Raw genomic sequence first — 23,623 nt, 5'->3', positions numbered from 1 at the left:
GCTCCCAGTACGTTTCCGAGCACAATTCAAAGTGTTGGTGTTGACCTTTAAAGCCCTAAACGGCTTCGGCCCAGTATACCTGAAGGAGCGTCTCCACCCCCATCGTTCTGCCCGGACACTGAGGTCCAGCGCCGAGGGCCTTCTGGCGGTTCCCCCATTGCGAGAAGCGAAGCTACAGGGAACCAGGCAGAGGGCCTTTTCGGTGGTGGCGCCCGCCCTGTGGAATGCCCTCCCATCGGATGTCAAGGTGATGGACAACTACCTGACATTCAGAAAACATCTTAAGGCGGCCCTATTCAGGGAAGCTTTTAATGTATGATATTTTAATGTTTCTGGTTTCTGTGGAAGCCGCCCAGAGTGGCTGGGGAAACCCAGCCAGATGGGCGGGGTACAAATAATAAATTATTATTATTATTATTATTATCAATGCAAATTTGTTCTTTCAATCTGCAAATTAATATACTTGCAGTAAGTTTTCTGCTGAGGCATGGAGGAGAGATGCTGTTTCCCCTCCCCTCTTTGCTGTACCCCTTTTTAAAGGAATAAACACTCAACGCTGTTCATAAATAAACTTAGAACTTGCTTAACCAGTGCTTGCAATGAACAAATCTGGTTTAACAAATTAGTTCAAAAATCTTAGAACTATGCATGAAAGTAGTTCCCATAATTTCAAAGTGAACTAATTGTGAATTAAATTCATTTGGGGTAGAACTCCTAATGATTCATTATCAAGTTCATCTTCAGGCTCATTATCTTGCATGTGTTTTGCTCCCTAGACTAGTGGTTCCCAACTGGGGGTTTGTGTAGCCCACCCAGGGGCTCCATGGAACCATTCACATAACAAAAACTACAACAGAGATCTCAAAAATTTTCAAAAGTAGGGGGTCCATGGCTTGGTTCTTGGAAAATAGAGGATCCACCATACTTAGCTAACTAGAAAGCTCCTTAGATGAGTTGAGCCTTTAAGCTTAAAGTTCATAACTACCCTATTACTGTGCTGGCTGGGGCTGATGGGCATTGTAGTCCAAAACAATGGGAGGGCACTAGCTAAGGACATGTGCTTTATTAATGGATACTTGGCTGGGCGCTCATTCTATGTAGAATAGTTTAATCTTTGCTTGTTGTGCTTTTACTGCTGTGTTTTGATATAAAGCGAAGTAATTTTCTGTTTGAATTACAGCTAGAACTAACTTTCAGCTACTTGGAAATCCAAGGAATCACCTGCAATAAACCAGGCCAGGTGAATATTTCAGTTATTAATGTATTTAACAATGCAGTAATTCTATATAGCAGATTAGAAATGTTCTAATTAGGCAGCTGTGCTCCCCCACCCCCACTTTCCAATGCTAATTTAGGTGAAACCAATGGAGAAAGAAATGTGCATGGAATACCAGCCTTGTCTGAATTATGTTGGTAATAGCTTATTACCGATTGGTGTTCCTCTGCTGACATAAGTGGAGGTTTCCAGCAGAGCCTTTTGCTGATGGAATAGGCATTGAAGCGATCTTGGGCTGTTCACTTCCCCTACCATATGTTCCAAAAATCTGCTCCAGAGGGTTCTGGGATCTTTTGGAGAACAGCATGAGGAAGGGAAGGGAAGATTATGGTGGGCAGGCAGGGGGTAGGGAATTGCAAAGATTGCCTTGATTGCTATTATACTAGAAGGACTCTTAGGACTAAAGCGTCTTCTGTCAGCAAAGGGACACCAATTGGATTCTTTATTTGCAAGCAGGTGTAGATACTGAATTGGGGGCAGGGGGTGAGTTTGTAACTTGGAGTACAATAAATCAGATTGACTTGGCTTTGTACTGAATGTATGCTTGCTTTCATACAATATTTTTTTTTGGGGGGGGGTCCAATGTCACTTCATTCCTTCTTGGTAAAAATAAAATATAAAAAAAATGTTGTTTGTGAAAGCAGAATCTGAAAGTATTCCAGAAGGAGGAGGCAGGAATTTATTTATTTAATTAATTGAAGATATATATATATACCACCCTATACACGGAGGTCTCAACTTAGTCTGCAACTTGCAAAGCTTTTGTGTAAAAATCCATGTGTTTGCATTCCCTTACATCCTTTTTCCGTATGTGTTACCCTCTCAAAGAAAAGCATTGAGTCAGTTCAGATGTAATATATCTAAATGTGGTTTGACTGATGAGCCTAAGCCTCAGACACCCACACTTCCTTCATCACACACACACACACACACACACACACACAATTCCCTCCCTGACTTCTTGCTTCATAGCAAATCATAGTTTGCTATGACATTTCTGGGCAAACCCAAGATTTTTACAAACCATAAACAGGATACCAAATTATGGTTTCTATTTATGGTGGTCTGCCATGTTCAGAGACGTAACAGCAGACTAGGTTTGTCTCAAACCAGGAAGTCGGGAGGGGATCCATAGTGTACAAAGGAAGCAGGGAATATTCAAGTTTCAGACCCTACACACAACTGTCACTTGTCAGTATGTTTAAGTGGGGCATAGGACTAATTAGTAGAGAAGATGGAGTGTATCACTCTTCGAATATGTCTCTTGAAAGTGCTAGGACCATATTTCACTTGCTATATTGGAGTGCCTACAGCCACACATACAAAAGTCAAAATTGGATTACATATGCACCAAACAGTTTGATTCTAGAGTGGCCTATATAAATCCAATTGTTTACTTTTTTTTAGTAGTCTCTTTTTAAAAGTAAAGGTTGTCACCAGTTTTTTCTGTGCCTGTACATCAGATTGGCATAGTTTAGCACTTTTGACCTGGAGGTTGAACAAACATACACACACATACACATGTTTCACATGTGATCCCATCACCACAAGTGGGAAGATATCAGTTGCGGTGATCTCTGCACATTCTTCTCTCCCAAGAGAATGGTGCAGTGATGTGCTGATACAGCCCCATTCCCAAATCCTCTGTGATGTGTTATCACTTAGAAAAAGATGTGGGAGACTGACAAAGTAGTTTGGTTGTGCTCAAGTCCTGCTTGTGGGTGTCCAATGGGCATCTGGTTGGCCACAGTGAGAACAGGATGCTAGACTGAATAGACTTGAATGGGCTTTGGTCTGATGTACCAGGGCCATTCTTGTGTTAGTTCCTTGCGAGGTTTGTAAGGAACTAACACAAGAATGGCCCTGGTACATCAAACCAAAGCCCATTCAAGTCTACTCAGTCTAGCATCCTGTGTTAGTTCCTTGCTAGGTTTGTAAGATGGGACACGGGTGGCGCTGTGGGTTAAACCACAGAGTCTAGGGCTTGCCCATCAGAAGGTCGGCGGTTCGAATCCCCGCAATGGGGTGAGCTCCCGTTGCTCAATCCCTGCTCCTGCCAATGCTCCTGCCAACCTAGCAGTTTGAAAGCACGCCGCAAAAAGTGCAAGTAGATTAATAGGTACCGCTCCGGTGGGAAGGTAAACGGCATTTCCATGCGCTGCTCTGGTTCGCCAGAAGCGGCTTAGTCATGCTGGCCACATGACCCGGAAGCTGTACGCTGGCTCCCTCGGCCAATAAAGCGAGATGAGCGCCGCAACCCCAGAGTCGGCCACGACTGGACCTAATGGTCAGGGGTCCCTTTACCTTTAGGTTTGTAAGATGGCCGGGTGGTAACCACCACAGTCAAGACTTTTTGATCTGATAACACCAACAGTATTGTTACAGTGCTGTTTTGGCATGAATATGCGGCTTTATTGGTTGATGAAGCAAACACATTTCTAGGAACATAGATTATTACTTGGACTGATTGTTTTTTACAGTAGTGTTATTAGATTTTCATCATAATATTTATTATTGAAATGATATACACAAGAAACATTATTTTTCCTACTTCATTATGCAGCTGATTGTAGAAACTGAAAAATGCAACATTTCTATGAAGTTGACTTCATCTGAAGATGTGCATGAAGTTTTGGCACATGTTGGAACATGCCTTAGGAGGATATTCCCTGGTCTGTCTCCTGTGTAGGTACTCATTGGGAAAACTGTAGCATATATTTTATATTCAATTAGTCAGCCAGATTCTCTTTATATTTGTATTTGTATATGTGTATGTATATGTGTATGTGTGACCCCATCAGGGTTCAGACATCCATGGCTTGAAGTGGGTTTCAGCTTATGATTTGGAGACAGAAAGTGCAGTTTTAGCAGTGACCATAGTTTGCCCTCTTTGGATATCACTCCAATCTATGGTTACTGTGGACAAGCCTGCAGCATATACCTGATCGATAAATCATCACCAACAGTTTTTGTGACTGTTACCTACTTTCCAAGTTGCTGTGATCACAGGAATTGCAGAGAATTACTTCTGTAATCACTTGGTTGACACAATATACTTGACTGAGGACACTTCTCACATGGTTCAGTGTGTGGGTTGAACCAGCCCTTTGACCTAGCAGAGAGGTGTTCAACAACCACTTCACTCCAGGAAAGCTCTGATTGTTGCAAGTGCCAATGTAATAAATCTGAAGTGTGATTAATTGGGGGGGGGGGGGAGAAACCAAAAGCTTAACTTCTTCAATTTACCCTTCTCTGCACTTATGTAGATAAGTATAATAAATAAAGTAGCTGAAGGAACACCACTTTCCATCCCTCCTGTGTTTTAACTTTCCCATGAGCCCATATTCCATATGCTTTCCTTATGTAATCACAATGGGGAAAGGCTTTCTCTGTGATGGTGCCCTGGCTGTGGAATGCCCTCCCATGAAGGAGTATGCCTGCTTTCTATTTTGCAATCTTTTCAGTACCGAGTTAAGATGTTTTTATGTACCCAAGTGTTTGAATTTGCATAATCCCTCAGTCTGCTTTGTCGTCTGTTGTATTTTATTATGGTTATTTGTTTTATTTACCCACCCTTCCTCCCAGAGGAGACTAGTGCATTTACACATCTCTCTCTCCCTGTGTGTGTGTGTGTGTGTGTGTGTGTGTGTGTGTCTCAGTGTGTGTGAGGTTTAAAAACTGTTAAAAAATATAAAAACAATGAAACACATTAAAACATGTAATCAATCATGTGCCTCAATAATTGTGGTTTATTGTATCAGGTTTTAATTAACTTATTATTTATATAGTTGTAATTGTTATGGAGGATGGCGTAGAAATGTTTTAAATTTATAAAGGGCTGAATTCAGCTACTTGGTTATGTTAGCAGAATCCAGAGCAACACATGGAAATGCTTGCACTGGCAGAACAATCTCCTTAGCACTACATACATTGAATTCCACCCAAATATGGGTAGGCTACATTTTCACCTGTGTTCTAATTCAGATGTGCATTTTCCCCTTGCATGCAGAAGGATAATGAAAAAAGTAATTATGGAGCCGCCAGAAAGACTGGCTAATCTCCAGACATTGTGGGACAGCCAAACCGTGGCAGAGTTAGGACCATGTGGTGAGTGTGCATGGTTTTTTTTTTAGACTGAAATGTACAAAAGTATAATCGCCAGTGCTGGGAAACAGTATTCTATTTATGGTAGGCTTAATTCTATTTCTAGGAGAGGCTTGGCTTTTTGGTAAAGGTATAATTAGCTCTAAGGTATAGTTAGAGTAGAGTGCCGTTGCGACTGGCTTGGGAAGGTGCTATTTTTGTACGTCATTGTGCCCTGCTGTACAGGCAACGTGGTCTAGACTCAGCTAGCTTCACATTGTGCCTGCAGCATGTTTGTGCTCAGAAGGGAGGAAAATATACTGAGTCTTTAAGATATGTGCATCAGCTTGAAGTACCAATTCCCAAAGGAGACAAATGGTTTGTGTTGCTTCTTTTGTTTCTAGGAGGTTTTTCTCAAATGTATGCGTGTGTTTGTGACTGGCTTGGTTTTCCGTATAGGGAAGAAGTTCAGTGGGTAAGTACAGAAATCTCATTGGCAGAGGTTTTTTTCACCTAGCTGTGCAAAGACAGAGGGGTTTTATTTATTTTATTCTATAAAAGCCCTAACCAAACCCAAACACCACCTTTCTACCATCCCAGCTGTAAAATATATTTTGTTGTGCTTTTTCCCCAACCAGGATGTTGATACAATTTATCTGACTCAAGATACCAGGGAGCTGAATTTACAAGATTTTAGTCATCTTGACCACAGGTAAGCACCTGAGACATTCCAAAAACTGTTCATGGTCGAAAGCAATATGCCATGCTACTTTCACAGCACTCAGTATTGCGTGCATCTGTAAACCTTACTTTTTCAGTATACCGTTGAAATGTAGAGCAATGCTTGGGTCTAGTGGTGTCATTGTGAGCTTGCTGTGATGCCTCTATAAGCTTACCAGACGTCCCCGTTTCCTGGGGACAGTCCCCGGATTTACAAATCAGTCCCCTGACCAAATCCATCTGTTTAGTAGGAAGTTGAAAAGTGTCCCCGGATTCACTGAAAAAAATCTGGTAACCTTACTATAATCATCTGCAGTGTTTGAGATGAAGCAACTGCTGGTATGCTTCCATCCAACACACTTATTTGGTTGCACTTAAAGGGTGCAATTCACTACCACAGAAAACACTCCCACATGGTGCTCCCTGTAGCTCAGTGGCTACACTCTGCCCCCCTGACTGGAGGCAGCACACTTCTGAATACCAAGTGATGGAAACCACAGAGGGAGAAAGTGCTCTTGTTGTCAAGTCTTGTGTGCCGGCTTCCCTTAGGCAGCGAGTTGGCTGCTGGTCTAAATGGCCATTGGCCTGCTCCAGAAAGCTGTTCTTATGTTCAGATGGCAGGCTACTGTTTATTTGTTCTTGGGACATTTAATATGTCTGTATCTGTGGCACAGTTAGGATACTGGCATTAGATAATGATAATAAAAATGTATATGGTGTTTGATGTTGTACGTCTGGTCAGAATTTCAGTGCCTAGGAGATAATTGCAGACTGGAAGAATATAATGCAATGCAGGACTGTGGTGCAGAAATCTTTTCACAAGTTAGCCATGCATGCAAATAGTAAGTTAGCTTTGTAGGGATTTAAAACTGTATGTCAGCCTGTTGTCAGCATTCGGCACACTCAAGGAAATCTCTCTGGGAAAATCTTCAGGCGTACCTAAGCTAGATCTTTGGGTTCTAATCATAGTGGCCATGATCAGACGCCAGTTCATACTGGCTGAGGGTGCTAATGACCCTTTGTCATCTCATTATGCACAAACCATAATTTGCCTGATTGGGGTGGCAGGAAACATAGCAAAGCTACAGTTTGTTCAAACCAGGGAGGGAGGTATTGAAGGCATGAGCCCAAATCCTGTTCACAATGGCCAGTCACTGGTTTGCCAGTCACATCTGAAGTGAGCTAATGTATACCTTTCTCATATGTTTCGTTTTAGCTTTTAGTGTAAGCTCGTACAAAATAAACCTTATTTCCTATTTGAAACTTATTAATTTATAAATAAGTTTATAGTTTGATATCCTGCCCTTCCTCCCGAGGGACCCAAGAACCATACACGTTCTGTATTTTATAGCACACAACGTTGTTAATAGGCGCAACACTGAACAGTCATTTTACGTGGGGCATAGACCAAAACAACGATGAAACCTCCTACATGTGTTCAATCTGAAGTAACCATAGGATTACAGCCAAAAACATATGCAGACTTACATGGGAGTAAGCAACACTGGACACACTGGACACTTACTTCTGAGTAGACATGTACTGGTTTGGGCTAGGCATTTAGAGGAGATGTTGTATACATAAAAACATCTGTATCAGATAAAAAAAATTGAGAATAAAATATCAGGAACAAAATAGATGAAAATTTACTTTTAAAACTCAGACCAATTTTAGTGCAAATCGTTTTCCTTCAGAGTAATTGCTTTATAGAGAACTAGAACTTTAAGGTCCCATTGTATGGATCAGGAATGTTAAAGATCTATTTTGAGCTATCTAGCATACTAAATGCTATGGTAACACTTAATACGATTTTGCTGTAGTTAGTATGGAAGCATCTAACAGTATGCCTTTGTTGGTATTAATTTAATGGAGAAGCTGACAGAGAGACAGCATATCAAATTAAGGAGTCTAGGATTAAAGGAATGAATTTCATCTTAGGGTTTTACTTTTAAAATCCTTTACAATTAAAGGAGAGGCTGTGTGGAAAGTTTTATTATCTTTTCACAAGACACCAGTATCTTTAGAGTAAAAGGTGACTGGAAGAGATGCTTGTTGGATTCATTCAGTCATAGGATTATGTTAAATCATCTAGCTGCCTAAAAGCCTTTAGCACTCAATTATGATTACTACACTGATTAAATGTGACACAAGCTGATAAAAAACCAAATGCAATTCAGTAGCTGAAACTGCATTCTAAACAGGTGCTCACTTTTTAATGAATATAAAATTCCCAATCTAATATGCCCAGTCTGAAAAACCAGACTAAACAGAATTGTTTGCATTCCCTCTTACCACCTACTTTTTATTACAGATCTACACATTTACAAAGCTCTCTAAAATTGTAATTATTACACGTTTCAGGTACTTTGGCTTGAAATACTAAAACATCACACACACACGGGGCTCACACACACACGAAAAACAAAAGATTAGGTATGATGCATATTCCAAAAACAAGCTTACATAATAAGTAAGTATTGCTAAAAAGAGAGAATATAATATTGCCTAAAATAGAATGTTTGCAATACATATTCTGGTACTGGACAAAGACTTCCAACCTTTTTACTAACCTATCAAGGGTCAATCCTTTCTGCATGTGAATGTAGCCTGTAAACCTGACAATTGCAGCTTCTCATAAAGATAAAACATTTTGCCAAGTTGATCGCTCTCATGCATTGCTTATAATTTTCATTTTTCTCAATATGTGATACTTTCCCCCCTAGGGATTTAATACCAATAGTTGCTGCCCTGGAATACAACCAGTGGTTTACAAAGCTTTCCTCCAAGGATCTAAAGTTAGTAAGTATTAGGTTGAAGGGTGACTATCTGGTTCATATAAAATAACTAGTGTTGTGGAATTTATGAAGGTGTGGTTATCCAAATGAAAAGAGGGATTTGCAGCTATAAATGTTTTTGCTTTAATTCTGCATGCAGTAGAATGTAGTGAAATTAAATATGAAATGTTCACTTTCAAACACTGATGAAAGGAGAAATCCTATACACAAGAAGGTGGCATAAAAGTAAGCAGTGTAAGGCAAACCAGTGTATAGTTATTCTGTTTAGCATCTGGCTGAGCAAAGGGAAAATGCCCTTTTCAGGGCTTAACATCCAACAGGCATAGATCAGCCAGCTGGGTCCTCACTGAGCCAAGGGATTGAGGGAGTTAAGCCACCATAACCTGGTTATGCCAGGAATCTCCTGGTTCATCCTGAAACATCTTAGATGCCTCAAGTTGTTTCAGGTGATGAAGAGGGACATGGGTTTCCCCCCTAAACAATCTATAAGTTAAGCAACCCTTTTGAGTGAAAGTTACCTTTATTATTTGAAATTTTCAAAGTCAATGCACTAAAAATATATATAATCTAATTTGAAATCATTTGTGAGAGCTTAGCAATGGACGAATCTGCCAATTTTGGTTTCTCATTTTTCCAGTTTTCACTTCACTTTCACATTAGTCTTAAAAGTCTGCATGACTTATCATGAAAGCAGTTCCAGTGTTGATGTGGCAGAATGGATAAAGGCCCACTGAATACACCAATCACACCCAACTCAGAAATTTCCTTTTAAATCTGTCACTTCTAGGGCTTAGCTAACACATATTTATGTTTTTAAGAGGAGGTTTCCTTGAACCTTGGAGACTCCTTTAGTATTTTCCTTGGAGGGACAAAAAAATCTAGTAAAGAACAGCTGGCAAAAAATATTGTCATATCTCTTAGAGTTGCAATGACAGTTAAGTTTCCAGCTTCCAGTTGTTAACCATAGGCTCAGTAGAACCAATTATTTTCTGTTTTCTACATGGTATGCATATTCACACCTGAAATGTCCACCAATCAATGCCTTTCTGTGGGCTTCTGGTTTTGATGTGGACATTTTGTATGTGGTGATTCACTTAAGAGAACATTAGAACCCCTCTGTGGAGCCCAACCACATTAAAATAGTTTCAGGCACTTGCTTTGGGTATGAAGGCAGGTTGTTATTTGCTGCATTCTCATACTGACTTGATTTCATTGATATATAATATTACACCATTGTTGTCTTTGACAGTCTGCTGATGTTTGTGAGCAGATCCTAAGAGTGGTGAGCAGATCTAACAGACTGGAAGAGCTAGTACTGGAGAATGCAGGTCTTAGAACGTAAGTCCATTTTTTCTTTAAATGGCATAAGTATTTAGCAAAACCCGATATTGCTAGAAAGAGCTTTGAGTTTGAAATTGCAGTCTGATACACACTTACCTGAGAATAAGTCCTACTGAACTCCGTGGGGCCTGCTTCTGAGCAGGCATACCTAGAATTGCTAAAATGTACAAAATTGCGCCTCTTACCTACCTAACACTGCAGTGCATGATAGGAGTGTAAATAAGATATGTGATGCTTCAAAATAAATATTTAGGGTTTGCAGGAGAAACCACCCAGACCTAGAAAATTGTTGCTTTGTGAGAACAGGTGTGACTTAGAGTAACTTTGCACAAATTCTCTTACTGTATTACGTAATTTTTCTCTCATAGAGGCAGATATGCAAAAAGAAAATACCACATCTTTTTTTTTTTAGTAAGCCCACTAATGTGTATTACATTGTCCAATAAATATGGCATCTTTCCTTCCCTTGCATGCTTGTGCCTTTGCATGGCTAGTTAAGCGCTACATGCAGAAGCTAAGCTTAATGCATAACCCAGTGTATAGGCAAAACCACCCTTAATGTAAAAGAGAATTGGTACATAGTGGCAGTGTTGTACACAGCTTCCCTTATTATATGCTCATTCTTTTTAAGTAGTCATTTCATATTAAGCTTTTAAATATGGTGTGATGCAACTTTGCAAGCCTTAATATAATCCTATGTTTTGTGGTTGTTGTTTTTCTTAAAGAGATTTTGCACAGAAACTGGCCAATGCCCTATCCCATAATCCCAACTCAGGACTTCATACAATTAACCTTGCTGGCAACCCCCTGGAGGACAGAGGTACTGTAGCACTTAAATTTTCTCCATTCCTAATACACACCCAATAAGAGGATTAGTGTGGTTTCATTCAGCTTTTGTCTGAACAATACAACATTTTGTCGGATGTCATTGCTTCGTAAATACCCTTTGTTCACAAATGTCTTAAGATCTAGTCACTGTCCCTTTAAACTGCAAGTCATGTTTAGTAGTTATAGCGGTCATAAATTTAATTAAGCCTAGCTTTGTTCTGATTTCACAAAAATTGCTGGCATTTAAGTAAAAAACAATAGCGGGTAATTAGTTTGGAACTGAGGTAGGAATTAATAGGCCACAAATGTTGTATTTTTCAAAGTCTTTAGAATTACCATAATATTCACCCTAGGGAGAAGTGTTACTGTTTTGAGTAAATAATACATTTGTATCTGGTAATATGAGCTTAAATATTAGCATTTCATACAATTTGGGCGAAAGAGGAGGTCCTTTCTGTCACTGGTATAGTAAGCATCTAGAGCAGCCAGTCAGGACAGAAATAATGAATGATAAGCTTATCGCTGTTCCGCATAACACTGAATCATGTTTCAATCCCAGGGATTCAGTTTCAGTTCTAGGAAGTGTCAGTTAAGTAATTTGGTGGGCTTGGATACTTGCCCATCATCTGGTTTCCTGTTCCTTCCTTAAATCTAAATATTTAAAACCTCGTTTGCACATTATCAAAGGGTAGGAATTCTCATTAACTTTCTCACACATTCCACATACATATTAGCGTGCACTCTTTTTGTTAAAAATACTCATTTCATATAGGAAATTGCTCTGATCTTCTCCTCTGGGATAAAAGAGACGCCGAAATGTATTTTATTTTTACCGTTAATGTTTAACTTTACTGGAATGTATTCCCAGTAAGTGCACTTAGGGTCATTTCTTGATGGCATATCTGCAGTACAAATCCATCATATTTGTATCAGTTTAACTTTTTTTAACGGTCAGAGGTACCTTTACCTTTACCTAACTTTTTATGGTTTCACCCCAAATAATTTTGAAGATTCTAGTCAGTGTGCAGAATGTTTTGTTGCAAACCTTTAGCCCATCCCAAACTACAGCTCCCAGGGTAGCCTTAGGGGAGGAAAGTGATTATTCCGATAATTACAGTGAAGCGTAGGTGTATCGTAATTAATGGCTAAGGCATCATTATATACCTTTTGTCTGTGGATGTGCAAGGCACTTCCCTTCTGTCTCCACTTAGCCTTATAGTAGCCATGCAAAATAGAAGTCTGTTCCATTTTGTAAAAACAACTTGCCAGAAGCCAAACGATGCATCACTGTATGTGCAGTGCTTTGAACCTAGCTTTTGAGGTCCAGACATACTGTTGTGTCAACTGGACCACACTGTACGTCAATATTGAAACATAAATATTTACGATGTAAGCACCTCCCCATTTCTAGTTCCTGAGTCTTTTTTGTCTTTCGTTCTTCTGCAGGTGTGTCCTCACTAAGTATTCAGTTTGCCAAACTACCAAAGGGGCTGACACAATTAAATCTATCAAAAACCTCATTATCGCCTAAAGGTATGTTCAATTACATGTACAAGTCATTATGACACATTAGCTTTTGTTTTCCCTTCTGTTATCTGAGTGCTTTCTCCAGTTCAGAACTTTTCTTTCATGATCAGGCAGGCAAAATAGAGCCAGAAATGTTTTGCAACGCACTATGAGCTGTTGCCCCATTGGATGTTGTAATCTAGACCATCAGGATTAATTGAGCTCCAGTTCAGTAGCAGTTGCCATCACAAGCACTGCAAAAATACACAGGTAGAGTTGCAGTGAGTTTGCTCAGCACAGTGCATGATTTGCATGGCAAGTAGAATAATAGAACTGTAGAGTTGGAAGGGACCTCAAGGGTCCGCTAGTCCAGCCCCATGCAATGCAGGAATCCCAGCTAAAGCGTCCATGGCAGATGGCCACCCAACCTCTGCTTTAAAAAGTGGTGGAGGTGGAGGATGTGTCTAAATGGCAGGTCAAGGCAGATGAAGGAGCAGCAGTTGCACAGGAAACCTAAGTCAATGTTGTGTTTGCCATTTTCAAGGATTTCTTTCTGCACGTTCTGTTTAGAATCAGGTACAGGAAGCTTCCAAGCACCACACCTTAAACTATAATCACTATACTAGGTCAGCCCTTCAGTGTTCTTACAAAGATGCAAGCAAACTCAAATAGCACTCCTAACAAAAACAAATTCTTTTGAGCTCTTATGTCTGTCTCTGTATGTGAGATCCTCTTCTTACAAAAACCTGTGATTTCCCTTCTCTCTGTGTGTGTGTCTCTCTAAAAAGCCCCTTCAATCTTGTCTCTTAAAGCTTTGTGGCTTTCTGCCTAGCTTATCTTCTAAAACATTCGCTTGGCTTAAGGACAACACTTCATTGCTTTAGCCATGGTTGGGAAATTTAATCGGAAGCCTAAAGGCTGAATTTTATTACAATTAAAGATTAGATGCAGAAACTGGTTGTGCTTATCACCTGTAAATTCATCCCAGGAGAATACAGAAGTGGGTTTCTTCTCCCTTAGCCTGGCCCTCCACACACTTTTCAAGCACATGCATGCTTGCTCTTGAGTTCCTTATTTGTGCCCCTTTTCATGGTTAATTGCAATGCATGTTTGGTTTAAACCTTGCAGCTTCATTGTTGGTTGTCCTAGATCTGCTTTTTGGAGCACAGCAATTAAGAGGGTTGTTGTTTTTTTAATGCTTTTCTTAATAAATTATAGCATTGCATGCTGTGATGTTTCATTTTTATTCCAATCTTCCTAATGCCCCCCCCCCCGGCTGCCTCTAACTTGAAGCAGCCTTCATCTCTTATCAGATTCTGAAAACTTAATTCTTCTGCAGAATCTTCCCTGGATCACTGAAGCTTGACTTCCTCTGTACTGCCAGTTCATTCCCATCTAACTCCTTCCCATGCTACCTTTTAAAAAAAATTCATCTAGCCTATAAGCCTGTTGAATACAGACTGGAGACCTTTGGTAGCCTGCACAGTACCTATTGCTCTTTTCTTTCTTTGTGAAATGGTTGATCCTATTTCAACAGGACTGTAACAATTCCATATAGCTGCCACATTTATGACCTTAAGAAAGGAAATGTTTATTTTCTGAGATCAGCCTCCCACAGACTTTTGCATGACTTGTTTCCCCCCCCCCCATCTTCTATATGTACCAAGCTTCCACTGAATATGATCAGCATGTGGGAAGCACAGTCTCTCCAGCAGTGCTGTTATCTTAAATATTCATTGCTGTTCATGTTCTTTTGATGAGGTGCAGAACAGGAAATCATTAAATGTTTCATAGAAACTGTATATTTGCAGAGTGTATGTTTATACTTTACGGAGCACGACAAAGGCAAATGTTGACCATTTTGTTGCAGGGGTAAACAGCCTTTCTCAATCACTGAGTGCCAACCAGCTCTTAGCTACCACGCTGACCCACCTTGATCTCTCAGGGAACATTCTTCGGGGTGATGATCTTTCAGTAGGTGCTACTTTTTTCTACTTCCTAAACAAATCTGTTGTGTTAAAGCAATCAGTGAAGTAAATACCAGTGAAGGCAGCATCGCAAGAGAATTGGAAATAGTAGAAAGCACATTCATTTTCCCAAGTTGCCTAATTTTAGACAGTTTGCCAATCAAATGTGTCATGTGAACCACCTGTTAGTTCCGATCCTAGATGTGCATAACAATCTATAGGGACTAAAGGAATAATCCCCTGAGGTTGTCAGCCATCTTCCATTATTTTCCTTAACCTGTGAAGAAAGCAACATAGCAAGCACCTAACCTATGGCTCAGGTTGTTGTGGAAGATAATATGGGCTGGTTCACCTATCATAGTAAACCATAGTAAATGGCTTACCATGAATGAGCAGATCGCTTTGGCTTTGTTCTTCCATGAGCAAGAGAACCCTTGGTTTAGCATCATGTCTGAACCAAATATCATGCTTTATTTCACCAGTGGTGGATCTTGCGTTCTCAAATTTTAGTGGCACCTCCAACGAAAGAAGAAGAATGGATACAAAAATTTATGTACTATGCAGAAATGGCTAAACTTGCCGGAAAAATAAGAAATCAAGATAATGAACTTTTTATAAAAGAATGGAAATTGTAAACAGATAAGGACATTGGCATGGTTATTGTAATAAACTGCAGTTTCGTAAGAGTATTTAATTAAAGTAATGAATAAAATAATAAGTTAGAATTTGCAGGAAATCATAAAAATAAATTTAAGGAACCGCAGAAAGAGGAGGAAGGAAGTCGAGTTTTGAAATGTTAAAATGACTGTAAAACTATTGAAATGTATGAAATCATTTAAAAAATAATCAGCGGCACCCTGTGCAGTTTCAAAATTCGGCACCCCCTTGCCTCTTGCCAAGGGAAAACACTAGTTTTGTTCAATACCCGCAATATCCCATATTTTTCCATCTATAAGATGCCCCCATGTATAAGACGTGTATATATTTTGGGGGACTGAGATTTAAGACGGCTCCATGTATAAGACACCCCCTAATTTTTTACTTTATTTTTTAGGAGGGGAAACCTAGTCTTATAAATGGAAAAATACGGTACTTCTCATTGTAAGATGGAGGGGAAGTGAGGTGTACTTGAATCCCTTTCAGCTGAGTGCAGATACTACTGTGTCAGAAGGGCTAGAAGTGGAAGGAAGGTTTTGGCTTCCTCGGCATGTCCTCTCTTTAACCCTGCCTCAAGAAACATCAGGAAAAGTGAATGAAACTGCATTTGAGGGCAGAGCTTGCTCTCTCCAAATTGTGGCGCAGATTGAATTTGGTTTGCTTTGGCCCTACTATAGAATCCAGTGGCTGCCCTGTGGGCCAAAAAGCAGGGTAGCCACACTAGTGGGTGGGGTGAATGCGATTTTGCTTTCTTCCACCCCAATCGTAGGTTCTATGCAGGGAGTAGCCAATGTCGTGTCCTTATAGGGATTTGCAGCCCTCAGCAAAAGAAGAAAGTGGCTCTTAATTTAGCTGCTTGTTTCTGTGAACTGCCACACCTTGACAAATAACATGGCCCATGTCAGCCCCCCCCCCTTTTTATGAGAATGTTTATTCATGTATACATGTATATATAAACCTCTCAGATTTTCAGTCTATGAAATTATTTCTGAAATGCCTTGTGGGAATTAATTCTGGGTGGAGGATGCAGCTGACTTACTAGATCCAGTTGCAATTTAATAGCTGTCTTTGTGTGAGAGTTTCACTAAAATTGTTTTGCATTATTTGGCTGAAAGGTGGCTGGTATTCTAATCTACTTTGTAATTAAAAATAATGGTTCCTTGAAACTGAGTAGTTAATTGATTATTTAAAACCGAGGCATGCACGTGTCAAGGCTACTATTTGATCTTATGTAGGCAGTATTTTTTTCTTAGTACTTATGAGGTATTTGGTATTTAAGGACACGAATATTATGGTATCATAAGGGTGAAATATGAATATTTGTCAGGGCAGCAGTTACCTTCAAGATCAGAGAAGTGGATATGAATGCCAGAAGAAAACTGAAGCTTATTTTTTAAAATTCCTCTTTCTGTCTCTCCCTTATAGTTCCTGTATAATTTTTTGGCCCAGCCAAACGCGATTGTTCATCTGGATTTATCCAACACAGAGTGTGCATTAGACATGGTAATAATTTACTAAAGAGAAGTCCAGTTTTTCCTGTTTCATATTGGCTTATGTGTAAAATTACTATCTTCTTATTCACGATTTAGATGTGTGGAGCACTTCTCCATGGCTGCCTTCAGCATCTTGCCATCCTCAACTTATCCAGAACAGTTTTTTCTCACAGGTCAGCATTTATCATTATTTGTGTAAATTAGATACTGTATCATGAAACTCCCCCCCCCCCAATCTTAGAGCTGTAAAAACACTATCTGGTGAAATGATACTACCAGCACTTGTAAACTAAAGCATTTAGGTTGCATGCACTGCGAAACTGGATTAAATGGCAGCGTAGGTAAATAAGGCTGGAAACTAGAGGATGAAAAAGGAATAAAAAAGGTGGGGAATCTTGCTGATGGTGTGACTCTGTGGTGATTTGGGGAGGTGTATACCACGTGCAATGATTTCTGTATATCATGTGATAACTGTGTATGAAAAGTCATTTGTAAAATACCTCTTGTACATGTTACGGTTGTCTCTTACCTCTGCCACGCTAACTATACTTGAAAAGGGATCATTTACTGTAAGTGTCATATGGTAGGGCTGGGCAAAGAAAAAGTGAAACAGCTGGGTGTTGGTTCTTTCCTACCCCTCTTATGAGATCCAAGACCAAAGCAGTTTTCTTACTTCATCTCTGTTTTGCTGCTAGCTTCTCTGTGTATTCAACTTCCCATTTATGTGGGGGTTACATTCTAAGCCACTGCATGTTTAAGTGAAGTTGCGTATTTTTGAAATGCCGTTGAAGAAGTCTGCAAATACTCTATTCCACCCTCCCTGTTCTGCCCCTTTCTGCAACATTCATGGGTCACTTCTGGGTTCAGCGTGATACATGTACGCACAGTTGCGCACATATTGAATGTGTGTAAATGGAGGGTGGTGCCTGTATCAATAAAACATGTGCACTACTATAAGTTTATTTTTAGATGGTCATATCCAAAGCTGCAGCTCTGCTTGTGCAAGGCAGTTATGTGAGCAGAGTTCTCTCTTCCTCTCCTGTCCGCTCCAGCTCCAACATGCACTCAAATTCATTTCCATAGGGTTGTGGGGACCCTTCAGAGCAGATATTGGTGGTAGAGGGGAGGAAACTGAAGTTCTGTAGCACCAGCCCACACTGGATACCACCCAGTGGCTCCTGTTTGTTTTCTGCTGGTTGATGCTTGTTGATCTAGACATTTGAGGCTGATGAATTAATGCTGCTATTGCATTCTGATAAGAGTTAGCAATTGTATCTCTTTGGATTGCAAACATGCATACCAATGATCACAAGCCTTATGTAGGAAACAGCAGATTTAGCAGCATATCTTAGAGGTTTGTGGATGTTGACTTCTATCTGCTTATTGCTTTACAGAAAGGGCAAGGAAGTACCCCCATCCTTCAAGCAATTTTTCAGCAGTTCCCTTGCTTTGATGCAAATCAACCTTTCAGGGACTAAACTTCCTCCTGAGCCGCTAAAGTAAGTGTGCTGTGAATTTTGTCATAAGATTTTAAATTGCATTGTGACGCTCCCTTGTGTAAATTTATGACTAGGCAGGAAAGTTGATAGTAGGGTGTGTTGATTTCATATGAATAAAATAGACCGAAAAAATGTTCTGCAGATTTTGGCTTATAAATAGTCATGATTTGATTCCCTGCAGTGTTATGTGTTTTCTTTACAGTTCCTGTTTTATGAATAGTAAAATTACTCAGTTCTTTCATGTTCAGTTTAATTTGCTTGATTTTTGATGTTTGAGTATTTAATTAATAAATGTTCTACTTTAATTCTGTTTAACTGAAAGGTGTTAGAACTTATTGACTTGGCATAGATCATTCAGGACACTGCAGACTCATTTTATAATAGGTCCTAGACAAACCTTATCCAGTAGGCACCATATTGTAACCATAGAGGAGCAACCTGTATACAGGAGGGAGCAAAAGAAGTGTGCCGGCCTACAGAGACACTTCCAAACCATGTTTTAATTATACGGTGTATACAGTGCATTTAGTTACATTGCCAATGCCTTTCAGTAAATATTTTGATTGTTTATTTTAAAACGTATCCCGCTTTCCACCATGTAGTTCTCAAAGAAGCACCCAACAATAACACATACACTATACAAAAATAATAATAAAAAATAACAAGAATTTCTCTTGTGACTTGATTGTTCCATAATAATAATTCTAATTCATTTTTCAGAGCACTCTTACTGGGTCTCGCTTGTAACCAAAATGTGAAGGAGGTGTTTTTAGATCTGAGCAGCTGTGAGGTAGGAAATGCTTACAATCTATAATGTCATGATTATATTATTCTCCTTAAACATAATGGTTTCTGTATATTTTGTGTTGGCCATGCTGAAGAAGCATTAAGCCAATTTTAAAACCTGTTGCACATTTACAGAACATGCCTGGCCTTGTGTACAATTGCACCTATTGTACAGACATGCATCTGTTATGCTATGATTTTCTGAACAGCAGCAGCAAAAATGACAATCTGTTTTGAAACTGAGGAAATTCAGATGAAGGTCTATTATTATTATTATTATTATTATGGCCTTGCTGTTGAAAGAAAGAGTCACTGTAAGCAAAACTGAAAAAGGTTATCTTAGTCCAGTGTTTCCCAAACTTGTTTCTCCATCTTCCTTTAGACTACAACTCCCATCATCCCTAACTAGCAGGACCCCAGTGGTTAGGCCCTCTGTGCATGACAGTAGTCCTGTTGATGCTGTTGAAAACTTGTGAATGTTTTGTTTTTATCAGTAGTACAATTAGTTTTCAGCTGCCCACTTTAAATACCCCAGTGCCAGCCCAGCTTCTAGCAAACAAGCAGCCAGAGAACCTTTCCTAGTTTTATCTGATTCTGAGAGGAATGTATTAATATCAAGCGGGATACCAGCTTTGCTTTTCCTTATAGGCTGCTTGCTCCTTTTAGTCTACACAACAGAGCCAAGGCTTCATCATGCCTAGAAAAAAAACAAGTATTTCCTTTCCTCACCGCTTCAGTTTTATCTTGTGACTAACTGCTGACTTACTAACTCTGATCCAAAACTTCGTTGCTATGTACTGCTGATTTTATTGCAGAAAATACTTCTATTTTAGTTGCTCAGCTCTGATGTATTTTAACTTTCCCCCCTCCTGCTTCCATTAGCTTGGTCACTGTGTAAGTACACATCATTTATTACTTGCAGCCTCTCAACTATTAACCCCAAAGCAGCTCACTTCCTGCCTATCCACTACACATGTTCCCTCTGCAGAGCATCTTTTTAATTGCTGATACTTGAGCGCAGGAGAGCTTTGGTTGTTTTAGAGCAGAACGTGTCATACTTTCATAGAATAGAGGTTAGGTAGATGTGAAGCTGATCATTGCCTAGATCAGGGAGAATTGGGAAGCTATTTTGAACTTAATGAAAGGAGCAGCAGGATATTGCATGTAGTTTGTATTTTCTTCATCATCATCATCCTTTATAGCATACACTTTGTCATGAGATATTATTCCTGTTCGATAGGGCAGGAAAAAACAAAATGCTAACAGCTACTTTCAGAAAAAATGAAGTACTGGTACTTCAGCTTTATTCGTACTATAGTTTGCATTATTTGCAAACCTCTGCTTTCCACATTCTCAGCACTCCCTCAGTGAAAAGTTATCTAATGCTTTCTTTTCCCCCTCTAGCTAAGATCAGGAGGTGCGCAGGTTTTAGAAGGATGCATAGCAGAAATACATAATATCGCCAGCCTTGATATTTCAGACAATGGTAAGGGCTCATATGTCTGCACAGAGGATTAAGGAATGTGGGTGATTTATGGTGTGATCCTATGCATATTTACTTGCAAGTAGACTGCATACCTGATGGGACTTGCTTTATTTGGACAAAACTCCAATTGAAAGCAATCTGACTTGCTGAGCAAACATAGTTAGCATTGAGCAGTAAGTCTACTTTCATTATATAATAGGCTATTGGGGGGGATTGAAGAACAGGATAATTAAGCATACAATCAACCTCATTTTTCCACAAAACCCTTAAAAGCCAAATTCTGAAATATACTTCCGTCAGATGTTCTTTTTTAGTCTAGACACAGAGCAAAACACTTGTTGCATCATTTTATTCTCATGCTATTAATCTTCTTGGGCAGCAGTTATTGAACCCATTCAAAATAGGATCAAATTGTTGGAGAATTATATTGCTTTTCAAAGCAACTAAAATTAGCTAAACAATATATTGTGGCCATAACTCTCAAAAGAATGAGAGAGTCTTCCTTTGCTGAAACACATAGCTGTCTGCATAGCAGCCATTATGCTGAGAGCCCAAGTACCTATTGTGCATGTAACCAATGCTCAATGTTCGCTTTCCTGGGGAAAGGCATCTTCAGGAAATTGGCAATTTGAAGTAAAGAAGCCACTTAACCCTTTCTCCACCTACTGGTTTCCTTTTTAAAATTGTCTTCTCAAAACTGCTTTTCCATAGGAAAATAAGGGACTAGATCACATTTTTCATCCACCAAAGCATGTGCTCTTGCTAATTAAGGAAATTGGTGTGAAAGTACTCTCTAACTATAGAGTGAAACCCCAGTGACAAAATGCATTTGTGGGGATCTGTTTTAACTGTGCATTTCATCTGGTTCCTCGCAGGCCTGGAATCTGACCTTTCAACCCTTATAGTCTGGCTTAGTAAAAACCGATCAATAAGGCATTTGGCATTAGGAAAAAACTTTAACAACATGAAATCCAAGTAAGATTTTTATTTATTTGTGGGAGGGGTTTTTAAAATGGAATAATCAATAAAAAAACTGCTGGTTTCACCTTTTCTCTTGCTTGTTGCCTCTTTTAGAAATCTGTCCCCTGTACTTGATAATTTAGTACAAATGATTCAAGATGAAGATTCGGTGAGTATCATTACCCTACTACTTTAATGTTGTCTTAAACACCACCATCTCTCACCTGCAGCTATTAGTCAACAATATATACTAGGCAAAAGCATTAGTCAGGTTTATTTTTTAACCAGTTCAAATTTATATAGCAAGAAATGAGCTATGCACTGAAAAAAACACAACCTTTTTTTTTTTGAAAGTGTTGAAACATTTTAAGATTCTATGCAGGGTCTGATTGATTTTGGGGCTACACTTGTGCTTTATAGATAGTAACAAATATTCAAAGATCCATTTCCCTGCCTTTTTAACAACAGTTTCCCTTACTCCTGAGATCCAAATCTCGTTCTACAATTGTCTGGGGTTGATGTTATGAGGTGATATGAAGTTTACCTGCTCACCATAAAAAGCTTGTTTTTCCTTTTTAGGTCCAAAGAATATAGAAATCAACAGTTTGAGTGCTTTGGAATTGAGTGCAGAATGAGTCTGTGTCTGTGTCTATCTATCTATCTATCTATCTATCTATCTATCTATCTATTTACTGGTTCTCCTCCTACATCGGCCAAGCAGATGGTTGGCATTGTTGTCTATAACAATGCCAGTCACCTGCTGGTGGGAAAGCAAAGCCTGGGTTGTCCTCCTTTGGTCTCTCCTACATTAACTACCAGCAGGACCAAACAGTTCCAGGTAGTACATAGCAACTAGCCGTTGGCATGGGAGTGTAGGTTCCACCCAGGGCTAAGTGAATAACTGCAAGGCTTCTTGCCAAAAATGAATTCTTTCTACTAACAGCAAGATCATATGTATTCCATTTAGGCCAGGTGACCAGTCATGTCCCCCGTCCCTCGTGGCTGAAGCTTCAAAAGATGTTGCTTCTGGGAAGGGGCAGTGGCACCAAAAGACAGTATCAAAAGACATCAAACTTTGGGGTGGCACTTTGGCAGAGTTAGAGTTTGCTTGGGTCTTTAAGGGGATTTATGCTTGTTACAGTTTGCTTTTATATTTTTTCATTATTGCATGCCACAAGATGTTTTATTATATTTTTAGAACTGTCATTGATAACACTGAGGTTATGTTAAGTATTAAGTATTCATGCAAATACAAGTATGAAAACCTGTGTGTTTAACCTCTGAGAGACTTTTTGGAACTCCTGGAAACTATTAGTGATTTAAATTTTGCAAGATTAAAAATTTCTCTGTTATATTGACTTCATCAGGGCTGTTTCCTGTTTTATTGTTTGTATATACATTTTTATTTCAATTTTATATTTTACAGGCTAATTTTAATACTAACTAGATATTGCCTTAGGTCCCCTAAGCTGCCTCAAAAATTTAATCTTCATGTGATCACTTGGACAGAATGAGCATTTAAAAAACTGAAAGATTCCTTGCAGTTCCCCCAAATGAGTACCGTATTTTTCGCTCTATAACACGCACCCGACCATAACACGCCCATAGTTTTTAGAGGAGGAAAATCTGTAGGCATGCCACCCGTTGGCATTCCCTCCATAACACGCACAGACATTTCCCCTTACTTTTTAGGAGGAAAAAAGTGAGTGTTATGGTGCAAAAAATACGGTAATTGGTTTTTATAGCCTATTGTTCTTATCCAGAAACTGGATTTGTAGATGTTTTCCAGGGGATTTCGAACAACCTGGCTAATGGTGCCAATGATACCTTATTTCTAGAAGTGAGATTTAATTTGATGCTGAAATCTTAACAGTATATTAATAAATCATTGGAGCATCCTAATCAGTAAATGCCAGTTCATGTCTCTCTTCCAGGGATAATTGATCTCCAGACCCTCATAGGATTTGGTTCAGGGTTCTATGATCTCTTGCTTTCAAAACTCAAGAGCAAAAAATTGCCCTCTAAATTATCATTATATTAAGCTTAATGTATCAAAGTATGACTCATCTCAAGCCAGTAATAATAAAAGTGCAGATTATTTGTCTTTGATTTTATTAGGCAACCAATGTCTCTGAACTGGACAACTGATAAGACCGACTATGTGGAGAAATATTCCAAACAAAATGACCACTAAACAGCTCTGAGCTATTTTTAACAACCATTTGT

General features: G+C 39.3%; 1 protein-coding gene across 3 annotated transcripts in view; it reads left to right on the top strand.

Moving 5' to 3' along the window:
* CARMIL1 (capping protein regulator and myosin 1 linker 1) overlaps positions 1–23,623 on the top strand; it is a 336,439-nt gene that overhangs the window by 57,196 nt on the left and 255,620 nt on the right. For 2 of the 3 annotated variants that reach the window (XM_083518562.1, XM_083518563.1), the window contains exons 4-20: positions 1,181–1,240; positions 3,840–3,961; positions 5,286–5,383; positions 5,764–5,834; positions 5,998–6,071; positions 8,803–8,878; positions 10,124–10,212; positions 10,941–11,035; positions 12,490–12,576; positions 14,420–14,523; positions 16,599–16,676; positions 16,763–16,839; positions 18,061–18,165; positions 18,886–18,955; positions 20,356–20,437; positions 21,313–21,412; positions 21,512–21,566. In XM_083518562.1, coding sequence (XP_083374688.1) covers positions 1,181–1,240; positions 3,840–3,961; positions 5,286–5,383; positions 5,764–5,834; positions 5,998–6,071; positions 8,803–8,878; positions 10,124–10,212; positions 10,941–11,035; positions 12,490–12,576; positions 14,420–14,523; positions 16,599–16,676; positions 16,763–16,839; positions 18,061–18,165; positions 18,886–18,955; positions 20,356–20,437; positions 21,313–21,412; positions 21,512–21,566 — 1,443 coding nt within the window. Of the gene's footprint in view, positions 1–1,180; positions 1,241–3,839; positions 3,966–5,285; positions 5,384–5,763; positions 5,835–5,997; positions 6,072–8,802; positions 8,879–10,123; positions 10,213–10,940; positions 11,036–12,489; positions 12,577–14,419; positions 14,524–16,598; positions 16,677–16,762; positions 16,840–18,060; positions 18,166–18,885; positions 18,956–20,355; positions 20,438–21,312; positions 21,413–21,511; positions 21,567–23,623 lie in introns of all 3 variants that reach the window. The other variant, XM_083518564.1, reaches the window with a different exon arrangement.

This window comes from Podarcis liolepis (genome assembly GCF_965112155.1).
Source record: "Podarcis liolepis genome assembly, chromosome: 8".
Taxonomy (NCBI): domain Eukaryota; kingdom Metazoa; phylum Chordata; class Lepidosauria; order Squamata; family Lacertidae; genus Podarcis; species Podarcis liolepis.
Note: the sequence above shows the minus strand (reverse complement) of the source record. Positions and strands in the feature narration are given on the sequence as shown.